Genomic DNA, 13,653 nt, shown 5'->3' with positions numbered 1-13,653 from the left:
TGCCCATAATATACATAGAATATTATAAATTTTTTAAAGAATAAAAATATTTTCATCATTCAAAATTTTTAAACAAAAAAATTAATTTATATATATTAAATACGTATTGAAAAATAATTGAATAAAATTTTTTTAATGATACCTGAGATCATATTTTGGCACTCTGGAATATATTACATTACAGGTTATTATAATTTTTTTTAAAATAAAAATATTTTTTTATAAAATATTTTTAAATAAAAAATTAATTTATAAATATTAAATATATATTAAAAAATAATGATTATAATCAATCGGATGAGACGATGCGTCGGATTTTCTACATCGCGATCCAACAAATTTGCCCGACCCGATCAACGGCCCAACTTTTTCTTTTTTTGTAAAAAAAAATCGTTTTCACTCACAGACACAACTGGTGGATCCAGCAATGGTGTAATCGCTAGGTCCTTGTGCGACCGGAAGTTACCAACCCATGAGACGTTGCCGGTATTTTGTAGCGGTCCGAAACAAAATTTTCGGTGGTGATCGAGGGAGAGGGGGAGGAAGGGGAAAGGATGAAGAAGGAGGAGACGGTGAAGCTGATAAGCGCGGAGGGGTTCGAGTTCGTGATCGACAAGAAGGCGGCCATGGTCTCCCACACCATCCGCAACATGCTTACCTCCCCCGGTCCATTTTCTCCCTTTCATCTCTTCCCCTTGTTATTTTGTTCTCGTACGATAGGGTTTTCTTACCAAGACTTGCAACTCTAGTAGGGTTTTCTTACCAAGACTTGCAATTCTAATGTGGCAGGTGGCTTCGCGGAGACGCAGCTTGGGGAGGTGACGTTTCCGGAGATTAGCACCCCCATCCTCGAGAAAATCTGCCAATATTTCTACTGGTCCCTTCAATACACCAGGTTCCCATCCCCAATCCCTATCATTCCTTATTAGCTGTCTGCTTATTTCTCTCGCTAGGGTAAAATTTGCGGCGGAGAAACGCCAATCCTCCATGAACAGAAATATATGTTTATGCATTCGTCGGTCCTTTGTGATTTCAATTTGTCTAATCAGGGGACGAAGCGGTTTTGAATTCCTGGGGGATAGTTTGTCCGGACGGTTGAAATTTTATTGTCACAAAAAACTGCTTGAGAACTTTAAAGATTAATGTTCTTGCATGTTTGAGTCTCTTAGACGATTAGCCAGCCATCTTTCGAGGATAAGCGCACAATTACCTGCGTCGGATGTGGGCAGTACGAACAGAAAAAATACTGAATTGATAGCTTTCTTCGAGCTTTTCTCCACGTAGAATAAAGCTGGTAAGAAGGTTCCGACAAAGCAAAAGTCTTCCTACAAATTGAGCATTCTAGGGTTTTCGAGTCAATGATCTGTATGTTATCTAATCGTTGGAATCATCTCATTGTTGTCAGATGGGAAAAATAATTAATGTTTCGCACTTTGTTAAAATAATATGTACTAGCTATATAATACGTAGTCTCCTGCAGCATTAACTTTTCTCCTGTCCGTTGGATAGCATCAGGAATGCTTTGTGATGGCCCTTGTATTCTGTCACAACATATATGAATGACCTTGTTGGAATTTCTATATATTCAACTTGATATTGGACTAGCCTTCTTTTTCTATCCACCTCCAAATGGAAAAGAGTGACAGACACAAGCATATACACACATGTCCAAAAACTAGTAATTGAATACCCATGATAAGACATGCTTTGGAGGATATGTTGCATCTTCATGCTATGCTAGAGAATCACTTTTCCGGTAAAAACCTAAAAGCTTTGTATGTAAATCAGTTCCAATAGATTGCTTATGTTCTGTCATTTGAAGTTCAGCAGTCCATCCAACTAAGAACTTGTGTGGAAAATACACTAAGCTGTCCAAGTTTTATGAACTATATCCATGAAAATTGCAAATCAAAGTGGGACAATTCTATTGAGTTTAAAATTGTCCTGATTAATGAACATTTGTTTGTGAATAAGCATGTGAATTCATTTAACAAGGTTTAGGATAGATGCTTCCCAATTGCCCTTTAATTTTGTTGGCGCAGAGCTAGTAAAGAAATTCTCATGCTTGACAGCATGAAGAACAGGCTTATTCAGTTTGTAAAGTCATTGAACTCTAAGAAGGACAAGGAAACAACTTCTTGGTTATTACATCCTTGACCTGGGGTGCGGGTGATTTGGATGATATCCTGATGTATCCAAATACTATTTGGAATTGGTTGGTGACAGTCTGACAGAATCTTGGCCAGCTGCCTTGTTGTGGTTGGTCAGTCTAGGATGGCATTCTGTCCTGAAACATTGGCTCATTTGTATTGCATGAAAAATGAGAGAATATTTGAACATTGGGTTGTCATGTATCTAATATGCTGGGCTATGTATTTGTGTTCAAGTGCTACATATTTTATGTCTCAAAAGCCTACTAGCATCTCTTTAGTTTCTTCTTGACTTTAGGCGTAATGGATTACCTTGATACAGTTCATTGAGGGGTAAATGTCAAAATTATGCACCCTATTTTTTTCGTTTTACTGTTTTTCTGATGACTACATCTTAATTTAATCTTATCGATTCATAAATATACAGTAGTGGATACAATCCAATATTGTAATGCTAGTATTAACAGGCCCTGAATATGCAGAAGTTAAATGTGAATTGGTGATATTTAATGAGAGAAGCTATCTATAACTTTTAAAAGTATAAAAAATTCCATTAAATTTTTAATGAAGATAAGGTGTATTGAGAAAAGTTGTAAAACTGTCAAATAATTGGTATGTGAGTGCATGAGTGTTTTCCACATCAAGGAGCAACTAATTCATGGTGTATGTTTTCACCTAACAAGATAATTACGAAATGTTGCTAGATGAATTAATGTTACTTTTGTATTCAGCAATTAGGTGGCCTTTCATTCATGCATGTTCTTATTTGTGCATACCATGTGCATAAATAGGAGTTTATTTTTCCGTAGCAAGATAATTTTATCTCCTATTATGTTGTTATGATATGTCTTTCTACATGCTAAAACTTGGAGGCATGGAAAGACTGGTGAGGTTCATTATTTTTGCAATCCAAATGGAAAATTTTCGCTTCTTGAGAAAGTGTCTGGACTGGTGCACTTTATTTTAGTAGATTTAAATGTGTAGTAGGATATGTTTATTGTATTTGTGTGGCTAGCAACTCTCCCAAGCAAGATTTCCTCATGTTTTTGTTTTAATATTCTACCTTAACCCTACCTTCTTTTGTAAGGACTGCTTTACATGGTTGTCAACCACCTATATTCCTATTGCCCACAGCACATGGCTGCATCTATGCTGTGGATCCCATAGAAGATTCATGTGGACCAAAGAACCGAGCATGTCTTTGAGCCAATGGAGGCACATTCACCTACGTGTGCAATTATATTGATCACTGCTCTTAAAGTTGACCACTTTTAATTTTTCATCTGCTTGCTGTAGTATTTGTACTTCTAACTGCTTGAAGGAATAACAAGTCATCTTATGTAATATTTGGCCTTGAAAGGGCTTTACAAGAAGAAAAATAAAAAAAATTTAAGTTCATTGTTATTGCAATAAAGCATGAAATTATAGCTGGCACTATGGTCACAGGAAGTTTATGTATAGGGTGCATATAACCTTTCTGTAGTTTGCATTTTCAGGCTTTCAACAAACTACTTATACAGCTTTTTTCCATGGTTTTTTTCTTTAAAAAAATCTCCCTGGGAAATTTAATTGAAATTGGCTTGTGCACCTGTTTTATTATCTCTTGAATTTGCTGTTATATGGATGAAGATCTGGTAAAAGATAGGAAATATCGAACGGATTTAGAAGAGAAAAGGTCAAAGAGAACTATAGCAAGGGATTTTGGACCTCATGTTCTGACTAAGTTGGATTTATCGGCTAGATCTATGTGCTTATCCCAGATATCATCTTCTACGTTAGCAGTGGATATGTTGGTTTTCGAGAATAGCTTTTAAATGGTAGCTTGTGAATTTAGAAATGCAATACCAGTATCGTTGGCTATCATTGATGTTTTTGTTGAGGGTTGAGTTGAACCCAGGTCTAATAATGTATGCATTTTAAACGATAGTGGTTACCATAAACTAGTGAAATATACTTCATCTTTATTCTTACAATGCATTACTCTTAAGTCTTAAATTGAGCTCTAGAGTCGACCTGTAATGTGATTGTATAATTTGTAGAATGATTTGAAAGCCTTCTCTGCTTTTCTCTTTCTTTTCTTGAGCTAATTTGTATGCTGACTCATTCATGGCAGTGGAAAGGAGACAGAGTTTCATATTGAACCTGAAATTACTTTGGAGTTGATGATGGCGGCTAATTATCTCCACACTTGAGGGTTCCTTGTCCCTGTGACTGTGGGACGTCTTCTTTGTCGTTTGACACTGTTTACATGTGTAGGATTCTGGAGTGGATTGTTTTGGTGGTCTTCTGGCAAGAAAGTTACAGATTCTTGTGATTCGACATTGTTGGATTTTCAATTGTGTTAAAATTGGCAAAAAGAAAACATTTATATAAGCTACTGCTGCTGCTTTTCCTTGGTTCTTCTTTTCGTTGTTGTTTGATGATGACATGGATGATATTATAATTCTGTGACATTGCAAGAGGGTGCATGGTCTTTCAGATAATGTTACTTTGGAACAAGCTACATCTACTCTTGAGATCAAATTAGACTTTGTTTTGAGGCTGTAGGATAACAATTTCTTCATGCCACAAAGAATGCATCTCATTTCTTTGTTCCATGCTGCAAGGATGTGTCACAAGTAATTTAGTTTACCAATTTAAGGAAAAGATCTCAAATGTGAGCCTTTTTTGATTTTGGATGTGCACCATGTATGTCCAGCATGGACAAATTAAACAAGCAAGATTCCTGTAAAAATAGACAGAGCTTCCCAGTTTGATAAATTTTTCACTGTTTGTACCAAAGACTTGGTTTTTTTTTTTCTTGGTCACGTCTTAATAGCATTTAGGAGGTTAGAGGTGTTGGTTTCTTCCCCCCTCTTCTTCTTCCCAGTGGGGTGGGGTGGGCGGTTGAAGGGAGATGCGGTATATATAGTCTAGAAGACACACAACACCTCAAAAGAGAGAAATTAGATAGCTTTCATGTGCTTTTGGATAAGCAAGTAGGTTTCACACTTGTGGGTTGGACATTACTTTAACAAAACAGGATTATTTTTGATAAGTTTGTAGGTGCCACTTGCTTTGAGTATGATTTTTGTTCATGTGCCACACCATATTGGACTAGTGGAACAACCTCTTTCTAGCACATATATCAAAGGATACGGTGTTAATTATTTTAGTGCTTAGGGTAGATGGTCTCTGATGTGCAAGGGAGCTCACCGTGGTGCTGAACTCGCCCAATAATGTTCACCCTGGTAATGGGCTAATAGGATTGGGGAGGGCGGCGGCCCACTTTCCAGGGTGCGATTACCGGGCTGGAGTTGGCCCAGACGCCTGGCCCGCTAACTCTTCCCCGGTAACTCTTATAAATGATCTTTCGGAACGGGGTTGGGTCTCCAATCTCCATTCCAGCGAAGCAGCATAGAACGCCCGAGGTTGAGATGGAGCGGCTGCATCGCATCTTCTCGGGGGCGGGAGCGATGGGGCACCCGCCCACTGACTCCCCGCTGCTCGACTCGTCGGAGCAGGTCTACATCTCCTCCCTCGCCCTCCTCAAAATGCTGAAGCACGGTAAATTACCAACCCTGATTCGGTTTCCCGTCCATCCGATCTACGATTTCCTCCTCGCATTATGCTCTCTTTTTCTCTTTCTTCTTTTCTTTAAATAAAATTTGGGTTTCTTCTTATATATATATATATATATATATATATATCTTCATCTTGGAATTATTGATTGAAACAACAAAAAATAGGGAGGGCTGGGGTTCCGATGGAGGTGATGGGGTTGATGCTGGGGGAGTTCGTGGACGAGTACACGGTGCGGGTGGTGGACGTGTTCGCCATGCCGCAGAGCGGGACCGGCGTCAGCGTCGAGGCTGTCGATCATGTCTTTCAGACCAATATGCTCGATATGCTCAAGCAGACCGGAAGGTCCTCATCTCTCTTGCACCTTTCCCAATTTCTTCCTGTATTTATTTCTTTATATAAACTTATTCTTTTTTTTTGATAAATGCTGGAATCCCACCATTTTTTCCCTTGCTATCAGCATAAGAGGCATTAATCTTCTTTATCTGGGCTCAATTCTTTTTTCCTGAAGAACTCTGATTGTCTGAATGACTTGTAGCAAATTCCGGCACTTATGTATGGTAATAAATGCACCTGTACAGAAGGGGTTGAAGTTAGTGGAGCAGCAGCAGTTTATCTTTTTATTGTATAGGAACTAACAATGACTGCTAAATAATTATACTCAGTTTTCTATATCGTAAAAACGATTTGGTGTAAGCGAGGTGGTTGATTTGGCAATCCTATGGATTATGAAAACTTTTGTTTGGTGAAGGGATCTTTTTTAAGCATTTGATATTAGTATTTAGTGGAAAAGATAAAATGATCCAGTTTCTAATGGCCTCTTTAGTTTAATTAGCAGATATAAGCTACAATGCTTAGCAAACGTTTCTTATATTTTAGAGGTTTGATCTGGATTTCAATATGTGGACGACGTTGATGTTATATGAGAATAAGTTGCAAATATTGACCTGTTTTTAATTTTTTTTCTTTTCATCTTGGGGTCGAGATGGGTTATCGTGCAGAACATTGTTATGATTAATGTTTTATAGTGGGATATAGGGGTGGGGAGAACAGACCTTTGGAGAGGTTGCCTCTATAACATGTAAGGTCGAAAGGCTTTCCGCTTGGTTAGCTCGTGGAAGAAAGAAGAAGTATGATTGGACTGTTACTGTGAAAAGGTGTTTGCAAACATGGTTCCATTTTCTTCTGTTATATACTGTTCTATATGTTCCTTGTTTATAAAACTTGCAAGAGAATGTATATGATTTCTTTATGGCACTTAGAGGGACAAGGATGTCAATTACTTTGTTAGTTGGAGTGTGTCCCTTGTATTTAGGATATAGAATAACTTGAGTATTAGATGTTGAAAAGAGGTAGACCTGATGCCTTTGGGGTTAGGGATGTAGAATTAGGTGATCAGAAGTTTCTGTTATTTCAAGGGGATGTGACAGTATAGCACTTCTAATTCTAACAGTCTTTTATGGATCATAAGATTAACATGGATACTTAGGAGGGGATGTGATAGTCCTAACTCTGTAGTAGGAATATGTATGAGAGTTTCAGTTAATTTCCTTGTTATTCCAAGAGGTAAAATGTTCTGGAAACCTAATGCTTGCAAGGTCCTCATCTGATAACTGCATACACAAAGGAGAATTATAGGCAAATTTACAGATTTACCACACTGGTAACTGCACCATAAGGCAGGCACTGTTCCCCCCCTTGTTGTGAATCCTTATTTCTGCTACCATCGCCAGTTGTTTGCTTCTGTACAGTAAAAATTATCTTGGATTTGCCTATTTCAGATAGTTTGTCTGCTTTTCATGCTACAGTGCATTTGCTGGGTATGATAAGTTCTTTCACCTTCATCTCTTGAATCTGAGCACTCTTCTGTTCATTTGGTCTTGCCATGATCTAGAGGTTGTACCTTTAGTGAACAAAGTATTGTTGAGATGAGATTGTATCTATATGCAGTCTTATCAGTAGATTGCAGGAAAAGGTGTTCTCTCAAACATAGCCCTGAATGAAGGCATTTTTTGCTATTTTGCCTGATTTTTAAGCTGCTAGCAGGTTGTAGAGGTTATTTGGCTAGGAAAAATTCAATGTATGACTGCTTATTGTCAGCTAGAGTTCTCTGTTATTGTTCATCGACCATTTTAAAGGGTTCCTGCAAGCTATTAAACTAGGTAATATGGATTTATTTTGGAAGGAATATTTGTGTTAGTATGAAAGTTGCAAATATACTATTTACTAATTTAATTGCTTTGTGCAAGGGTCAGTTCTAAGAAGGTGGTACCCTCTGCTGAGGATTTTGGGGTAGCATCAATGATGGTCAAATGTGTATTTCGTTTGATTGACCACCATAGATTATTCTATGGAGCTACTTCCTCTCTCTCTCTCTCACACACCTAAGTACAGATGCGCACACATAACTGTTGTTATTTATATATTTTTATCTTATTTATGCTTTTGTTTTTTGACAACCTCGCTGGTAGCTTTTCTACTTGATGAATCTGTATGATTGATAAGATATAATGGTTGTTTGCAAGGCCTGCAGAGGTGATGCTCAGTAACTTTGGTTCTAATTTCAGGCCTGAAATGGTGGTAGGCTGGTACCACTCTCATCCAGGCTTTGGTTGTTGGCTTTCTGGGGTCGATATAAATACACAGCAGGTAAGTAACTTAATAAATGATTTTTTTTTAAAAAAAGAAAAAAGTTTAGAGAAGTGTGGAGCTGACTGTTCCTTTTCTAGTTTATAAAAATGGTATCCAATGGCAATGGTTTCACATTCTTGGCTACGGGTACCAAATGTTTAGTTGTCTTTTGCACAAATTTTGTAAGAAGAGCGATTCTCTTTTGTTGTTCCACAAGGGCTTGTAACGCTTATGCCTCCTTTCCTATCACTCCAGACCCTTCTAGTCTTTATGAAATTTACTGGAAATTCATGTGCTTGTGGTCAGTTCTATCATTATTACTGAGTTTGCTTATATGCATTGGTCATTAAACTTCTTTATTGCTTTATGACATGGTTGTTCAATTGCATTGCCTAGAACAGAGTTTTGAAGCCCTGAATCCAAGGGCAGTAGCAGTTGTCATAGATCCAATCCAGAGCGTTAAAGGGAAAGTTGTCATTGATGCGTTCCGCTTGATCAATCCTCAGACCATGATGCTAGGCCAAGAACCTCGCCAGACTACTTCCAATGTTGGGCATCTGAACAAACCATCCATTCAGGTAACTTGCTTGCTGAATATGGATCACCATAAAGTGAGGGACATCAATTGTAGATCTGATTTTGTTTGGGAGAAACAGGAGATCAAGTAACAAAGGAATCAGGTAAATATGGGAACTATGTTTCTCAAGATCCGCACTTGAATCTTGATTAATTATGCTTTTAAATGAACTAGCAACCTTCAGTTATGCTGGCTGAGAAACAAAGACCCTTATACAAAAGGTTTTTATTAATAAAAATAATGAGATAATATATGTGTGTTACATAGACAAAAGAAATTTACATAATAGAAGGAATTTTGATCTAGGGTTTGGCATAACCTGTGCATTGGATTCAGAGTTCTGCACTTACCCTTTCATGAGATTCAGAATTGAACCTATCAATGATTTGGTTCTCATTTCAGAACCTTATTAACTTATAGGTTAGCCTTTGATTAAACCTAAATAAGGTTCAAAGAAAAAGAGCCGTTGCTGCTAGAATGCATCTTCAACTTCAATAAGGTGACTTACAGTAGTTTCTGATGAGCCATTGGCTTGCTAATTCTGACCAGCTGTTGGATTACCATGAGATTTGGATCCAAGTAAGGTACTCAACTCAACTAAGCCTTAATCCCTTACTAGCTGAGACCGGTCACATAAATCCTTCTTTCTCCATTCTGCTCTGTTTGAGGCCACAATTTTTAGAAGATGTGGCCATATCAAATCCTTCGTTAGTACTTCATCCTATGTGATTTTCGATCTATTTCTACCCCTTCTTTCCTTCTACATGTACCAATTCACTCCATCTAATGTGTTTCCCAGCCATCGTTGTATATGTCCAAACTATTTAAGACATCCTTCTTTCAATTTATGCTCAGTTGATGGTCTCTACCTTTTTACAAATGACTTCATTTCACATTCTATCTTTTCTTGTATTATCATCCATTCATCTCAACATTCTTATTTTGGTCATATTTGTCTTGTGCATATGATGTTTCCTAACTTTCCAACATTCTGTATCATAAAGCATATCTGGTTGTATGATTGTGTTATAAAGGTTTTCTTTCAACTTGGTAGGTATTCTACCATCATGTGATATTCCACATGCGATTCTTTATGTTATCTAACTTACTTTAATCTTATGGATAATATCTTCTTTATCCTCCCCTTTCATATGAATAATTGATCTTAAATACTGAAAATGGTCAGTCTTAGAAACTTCATGATCCAAAATTTCACTTTACTTTCCTCTGTATTTTTAAATTTACCAAATTATATTTGGACCAAAGAAGCATATTACTTGTAATTTAATGTTTGTGATATAATCACTAAGATCATGCATGATATGAGAAGACTTGTTTCAATAGATATTGGTAAATTCTAAAAAGAGCCCATTCATTAGTGGGTTCAACTTTGAACCTTGTCAAGAGGTGTTTTGAGTTTGAGACCCTAATGAATGGAGAGTTTTTTTAATTTACTTTATTATTTGTACTGATCATGTTGTACTCCTTTTATATTAATAAATCTCTTTATCGAAGGATTAATGTTTTCCTCAGCCAGCTTAATCAGAGGTTGCTGATTAATTTGAGAGCATAATTAACTAGGATCCAAAGGTGAATCTTGAGATACATGGTTCTCGTGCTTACGTGATATCTTGTTAACTTCTACTTTTTTGTCAGAGACAGTCCAATTGATTATTGATGTCTCTCATTTTGTGGTGCTGCACATTGAAGAGTTAACTAGGTAACATTTGTTCGATTATCTTCTTTCTAATTAATCTGTTTTAATGGTTTTCATTTGCTAGGCACTTATCCATGGTTTGAATCGGCATTACTACTCAATAGCTATAAATTATCGAAAAAATGAGCTTGAAGAAAAGATGTTACTAAACCTGCACAAAAAGAAGTGGACTGATGGATTGACTTTGCGGAAGTTCGATACCCATTCCAAAACTAACGAGCAGACTGTGCAGGTATGCTTACCTAGATATTCAGCTCGTTGTTGTTCTCCATTTTTTTATCTGATGTCATACAATGATAGAGAATTACCTAATGTTGCTGCAAAATCCTTCAGTTCTGGCTTGCTAATTGAGAATATGTGATTCAAACTGCAGCATCGTCTAATGACCTGTCGTGATGTTGGGTGTATGAGCAGGAAATGCTGAATTTAGCCATCAAGTATAACAAAGCAGTTCAGGAGGAAGATGAGCTGCCACCAGAGAAGCTGGCGATTGCAAATGTTGGAAGGCAAGATGCAAAGAAGCATTTGGAAGAGCATGTCTCGAACTTGATGTCATCAAACATAGTTCAGACTCTGGGGACCATGCTAGACACAGTTGTGTTCTAACAGGTCTACATTGCAGAAGACATGCTTGCTTAACTTTCTTAGTTGAACCGAGTTAGATCGTCTTTTTCTTTTTTCCAAAATGAATCTCATGCGGACTGGCTTTGAGTGACGATGATATTGTTGTTAACGGGATAGCTTTCAGGAGCATGAGGGACCATATTTGCGAGTAAGCCCTTATATTGAAGTTCTCCATTCAAATTTCATCCTTGTGTTCTGATTGCCATCATCGTATCAAATTTAAGAAGAGTTTCCGAGAATTGAGTTGCCTTGATATGGGGTCCAGTGTAATTTAACTTGCCATGATTTTTCTCAAACATAAAAATATAAAAGTTGACCATGGCAATGATAAAGAATCAAATTCGTGCTGCGAGTCTTGCCGCTGGGGTTGTGGTTCGTCTAATGCCTCTCGCCTTTTTGTTACTGTCGTGATCTAGATGTCAAAATTTTATCGTACAATCTTAACATGTAATAGTGGTTTATGCAGTGGAGCTCACTATTTAATGAATAGTTATAATCTGTATATGAATATATTAAAATAGTGGAGTATCTACTAATATCTCCCACCAATGTTGGTGTATTATTTTTATTTCTTATTTTTATTTGTAAAATAATATTAAAGAAATTGAAAAAAAAATCATTGTACTATTAATTTTATTTTTATTTATAAAATTAAAAATAAAATATTTTTATTTTTATTATTTTTTAAAAAAATATATTTTTTAAAATCATAATTGATGCTATCTTCATTGTAGCCATCATTATCTTTATTGTTATCATTATTATAATATTTATCAATTATTATCTCTACCACTGCTTATATTATCATGATTATTATTATTTTTATAACTAATACATGCCATCTATACCAAAGTCTTCATTATCTATGTCATCATTATTATCATTTTGGCAATCATCATTATATTTATATTTTTAAAATAATTAATTATATAAAATATATTTATATTTTAAAAATTAGGAAATAAGACAACTTTTTTTATTTATAAAGATAAAAAATGACAGTGATGTTAAATGTTTTTATTTTTCTTTTTAAAGATAAGGAGGCTAGGAGGCAAGCGCTCGGTGGTCTATTTCAGTAATTTTCTCTGCAACAGAGTGCGACCTCGGCTTCCTTTGACGTGGTGCCGGTGTCCTGTAGCCGACCATTGAGGGACCGCCGGGGACATGAAAGACCCGAGAATGAAAAAGAATACAAAAGAATGATCATATGCAGAAATTCGCCATTCTCGTCTCCTGCTTGACGACATCATCATTAGATGAGTCGTGTTAATTTGGTTCCGTTCAATTTGCCCCGAAGGTGTTCGGTGAAATATATCAGTCAACTGTGGCGTGTCATGGCTTGTCACCTCGACTTCACGGGATCAAAAAGAATGTCGTATGTGAGTTGGGAAGGAGAAACCATGCATGTCCAACTCCCAATCCCTCTAAATCCTCTTTTTCCCTCCCTCTTTTACGTTACTGGGTTTTCGGATTGCCTTATTCGCATGGTAGGAGAGAGAAAGAGTCACGGCCTCTGCGTCCATGCTATAAGACCCCTTCTCAACATAAACTATGCGTAGTTCTATTGCATTTTCTTGACCTGTCTATTGATTGAGCATATCCTCCAAACCCCCGCTCCCCCACCCCGCCCCTCAACAAAAAAAAAGAAAAGAAAAAGAAAAAGAAAAGAAAAAAGAAGCATTTCCTTGAACTTTTCCTCCTGGGACTGTATTGTTGGTTGACCATGCAGAGATCCAATTCACCTGGATCATAAAAGTTGCACTTTGGCATACTTTCAGGGGGAGAAAAGGGAAAGAAAAATCCGCTGGTCACATATTTATTAGTCATATATTCTTGAACTCTTGCTGCTGGCCGAGTTGCTCCTCTTAGCTGTATTTGATGAAGCCAATGCAAATCTCCACCACAAAAAAAAAAAAAAAAAAAAAAAAAAGGAGAAAAAGAAAAAAATGATGCCATTGCAAATGGGTTTGGCATAGTATCAGCTTCCTTCGTAGAATCCTGTACTAGGCATCATTTCTCTGGTTTGACAGCCACTGAATCATCTCATGCCATGGAAAAAAGAAAAGGATCCGTAGATTTATGTCAGCCGGAAAACAGGTACCTTCCCTCGGCCGGGGTCGTGCCTAATGTTGCTCGTTGGATGTGGAGCGATATGGCTAGCAAAATGAACCAGCAAATCATAAATGAGTTGGTGCTAGGCAATGAGACAACAAATTTTTTGAGTTATAAAAGGCTCATAGACCGTTTTCTAATCATTAAAAAATTGTAATCTGCTAAATTTTAACTATAACTCAAACACCATGTAGGACTACTGGGTTTTCTTCAATCATAGCCTTAAGTCTATAGTTTTCATGATTTGCATAATGATAAATGAGTAGTCGTGATACAGATCG

The 13,653-nt window shown here is 36.9% G+C and overlaps 2 protein-coding genes across 4 annotated transcripts; both read left to right on the top strand.

Moving 5' to 3' along the window:
* The first annotated feature begins 404 nt into the window (after positions 1–404).
* LOC105032609 (uncharacterized) lies at positions 405–4,523 on the top strand. Of its 2 annotated transcripts, none has more exons than XM_010907093.3 (3): positions 405–666; positions 790–895; positions 4,264–4,523. In XM_010907093.3, the coding sequence occupies exons 1-3, from the start codon at positions 555–557 to the stop codon at positions 4,340–4,342; spliced, it is 297 nt and encodes a 98-aa protein (XP_010905395.1). In that variant the 5' UTR covers positions 405–554; the 3' UTR covers positions 4,343–4,523. The 2 variants fall into 2 exon arrangements, with proteins under 2 accessions (XP_010905395.1, XP_073113182.1); XM_073257081.1 differs by lacking the exon at positions 4,264–4,523 and adding an exon at positions 3,238–3,456.
* Positions 4,524–5,446: 923 nt separating this feature from the next.
* On the top strand, positions 5,447–11,445 carry LOC105032608 (26S proteasome non-ATPase regulatory subunit 14 homolog). Of its 2 annotated transcripts, none has more exons than XM_010907092.4 (6): positions 5,447–5,696; positions 5,879–6,056; positions 8,279–8,360; positions 8,744–8,920; positions 10,701–10,868; positions 11,010–11,322. In XM_010907092.4, the coding sequence occupies exons 1-6, from the start codon at positions 5,495–5,497 to the stop codon at positions 11,058–11,060; spliced, it is 858 nt and encodes a 285-aa protein (XP_010905394.3). In that variant the 5' UTR covers positions 5,447–5,494; the 3' UTR covers positions 11,061–11,322. The 2 variants fall into 2 exon arrangements, with proteins under 2 accessions (XP_010905394.3, XP_010905393.2); XM_010907091.3 differs by having other exon boundaries at positions 5,466–5,696; positions 11,051–11,445.
* The last annotated feature ends 2,208 nt before the right edge of the window (positions 11,446–13,653 follow it).

This window comes from Elaeis guineensis, chromosome 5, assembly GCF_000442705.2.
Source record: "Elaeis guineensis isolate ETL-2024a chromosome 5, EG11, whole genome shotgun sequence".
Classification (NCBI taxonomy): Eukaryota; Viridiplantae; Streptophyta; class Magnoliopsida; order Arecales; family Arecaceae; genus Elaeis; species Elaeis guineensis.
This window is presented reverse-complemented; position numbering and strand designations above follow the sequence as displayed.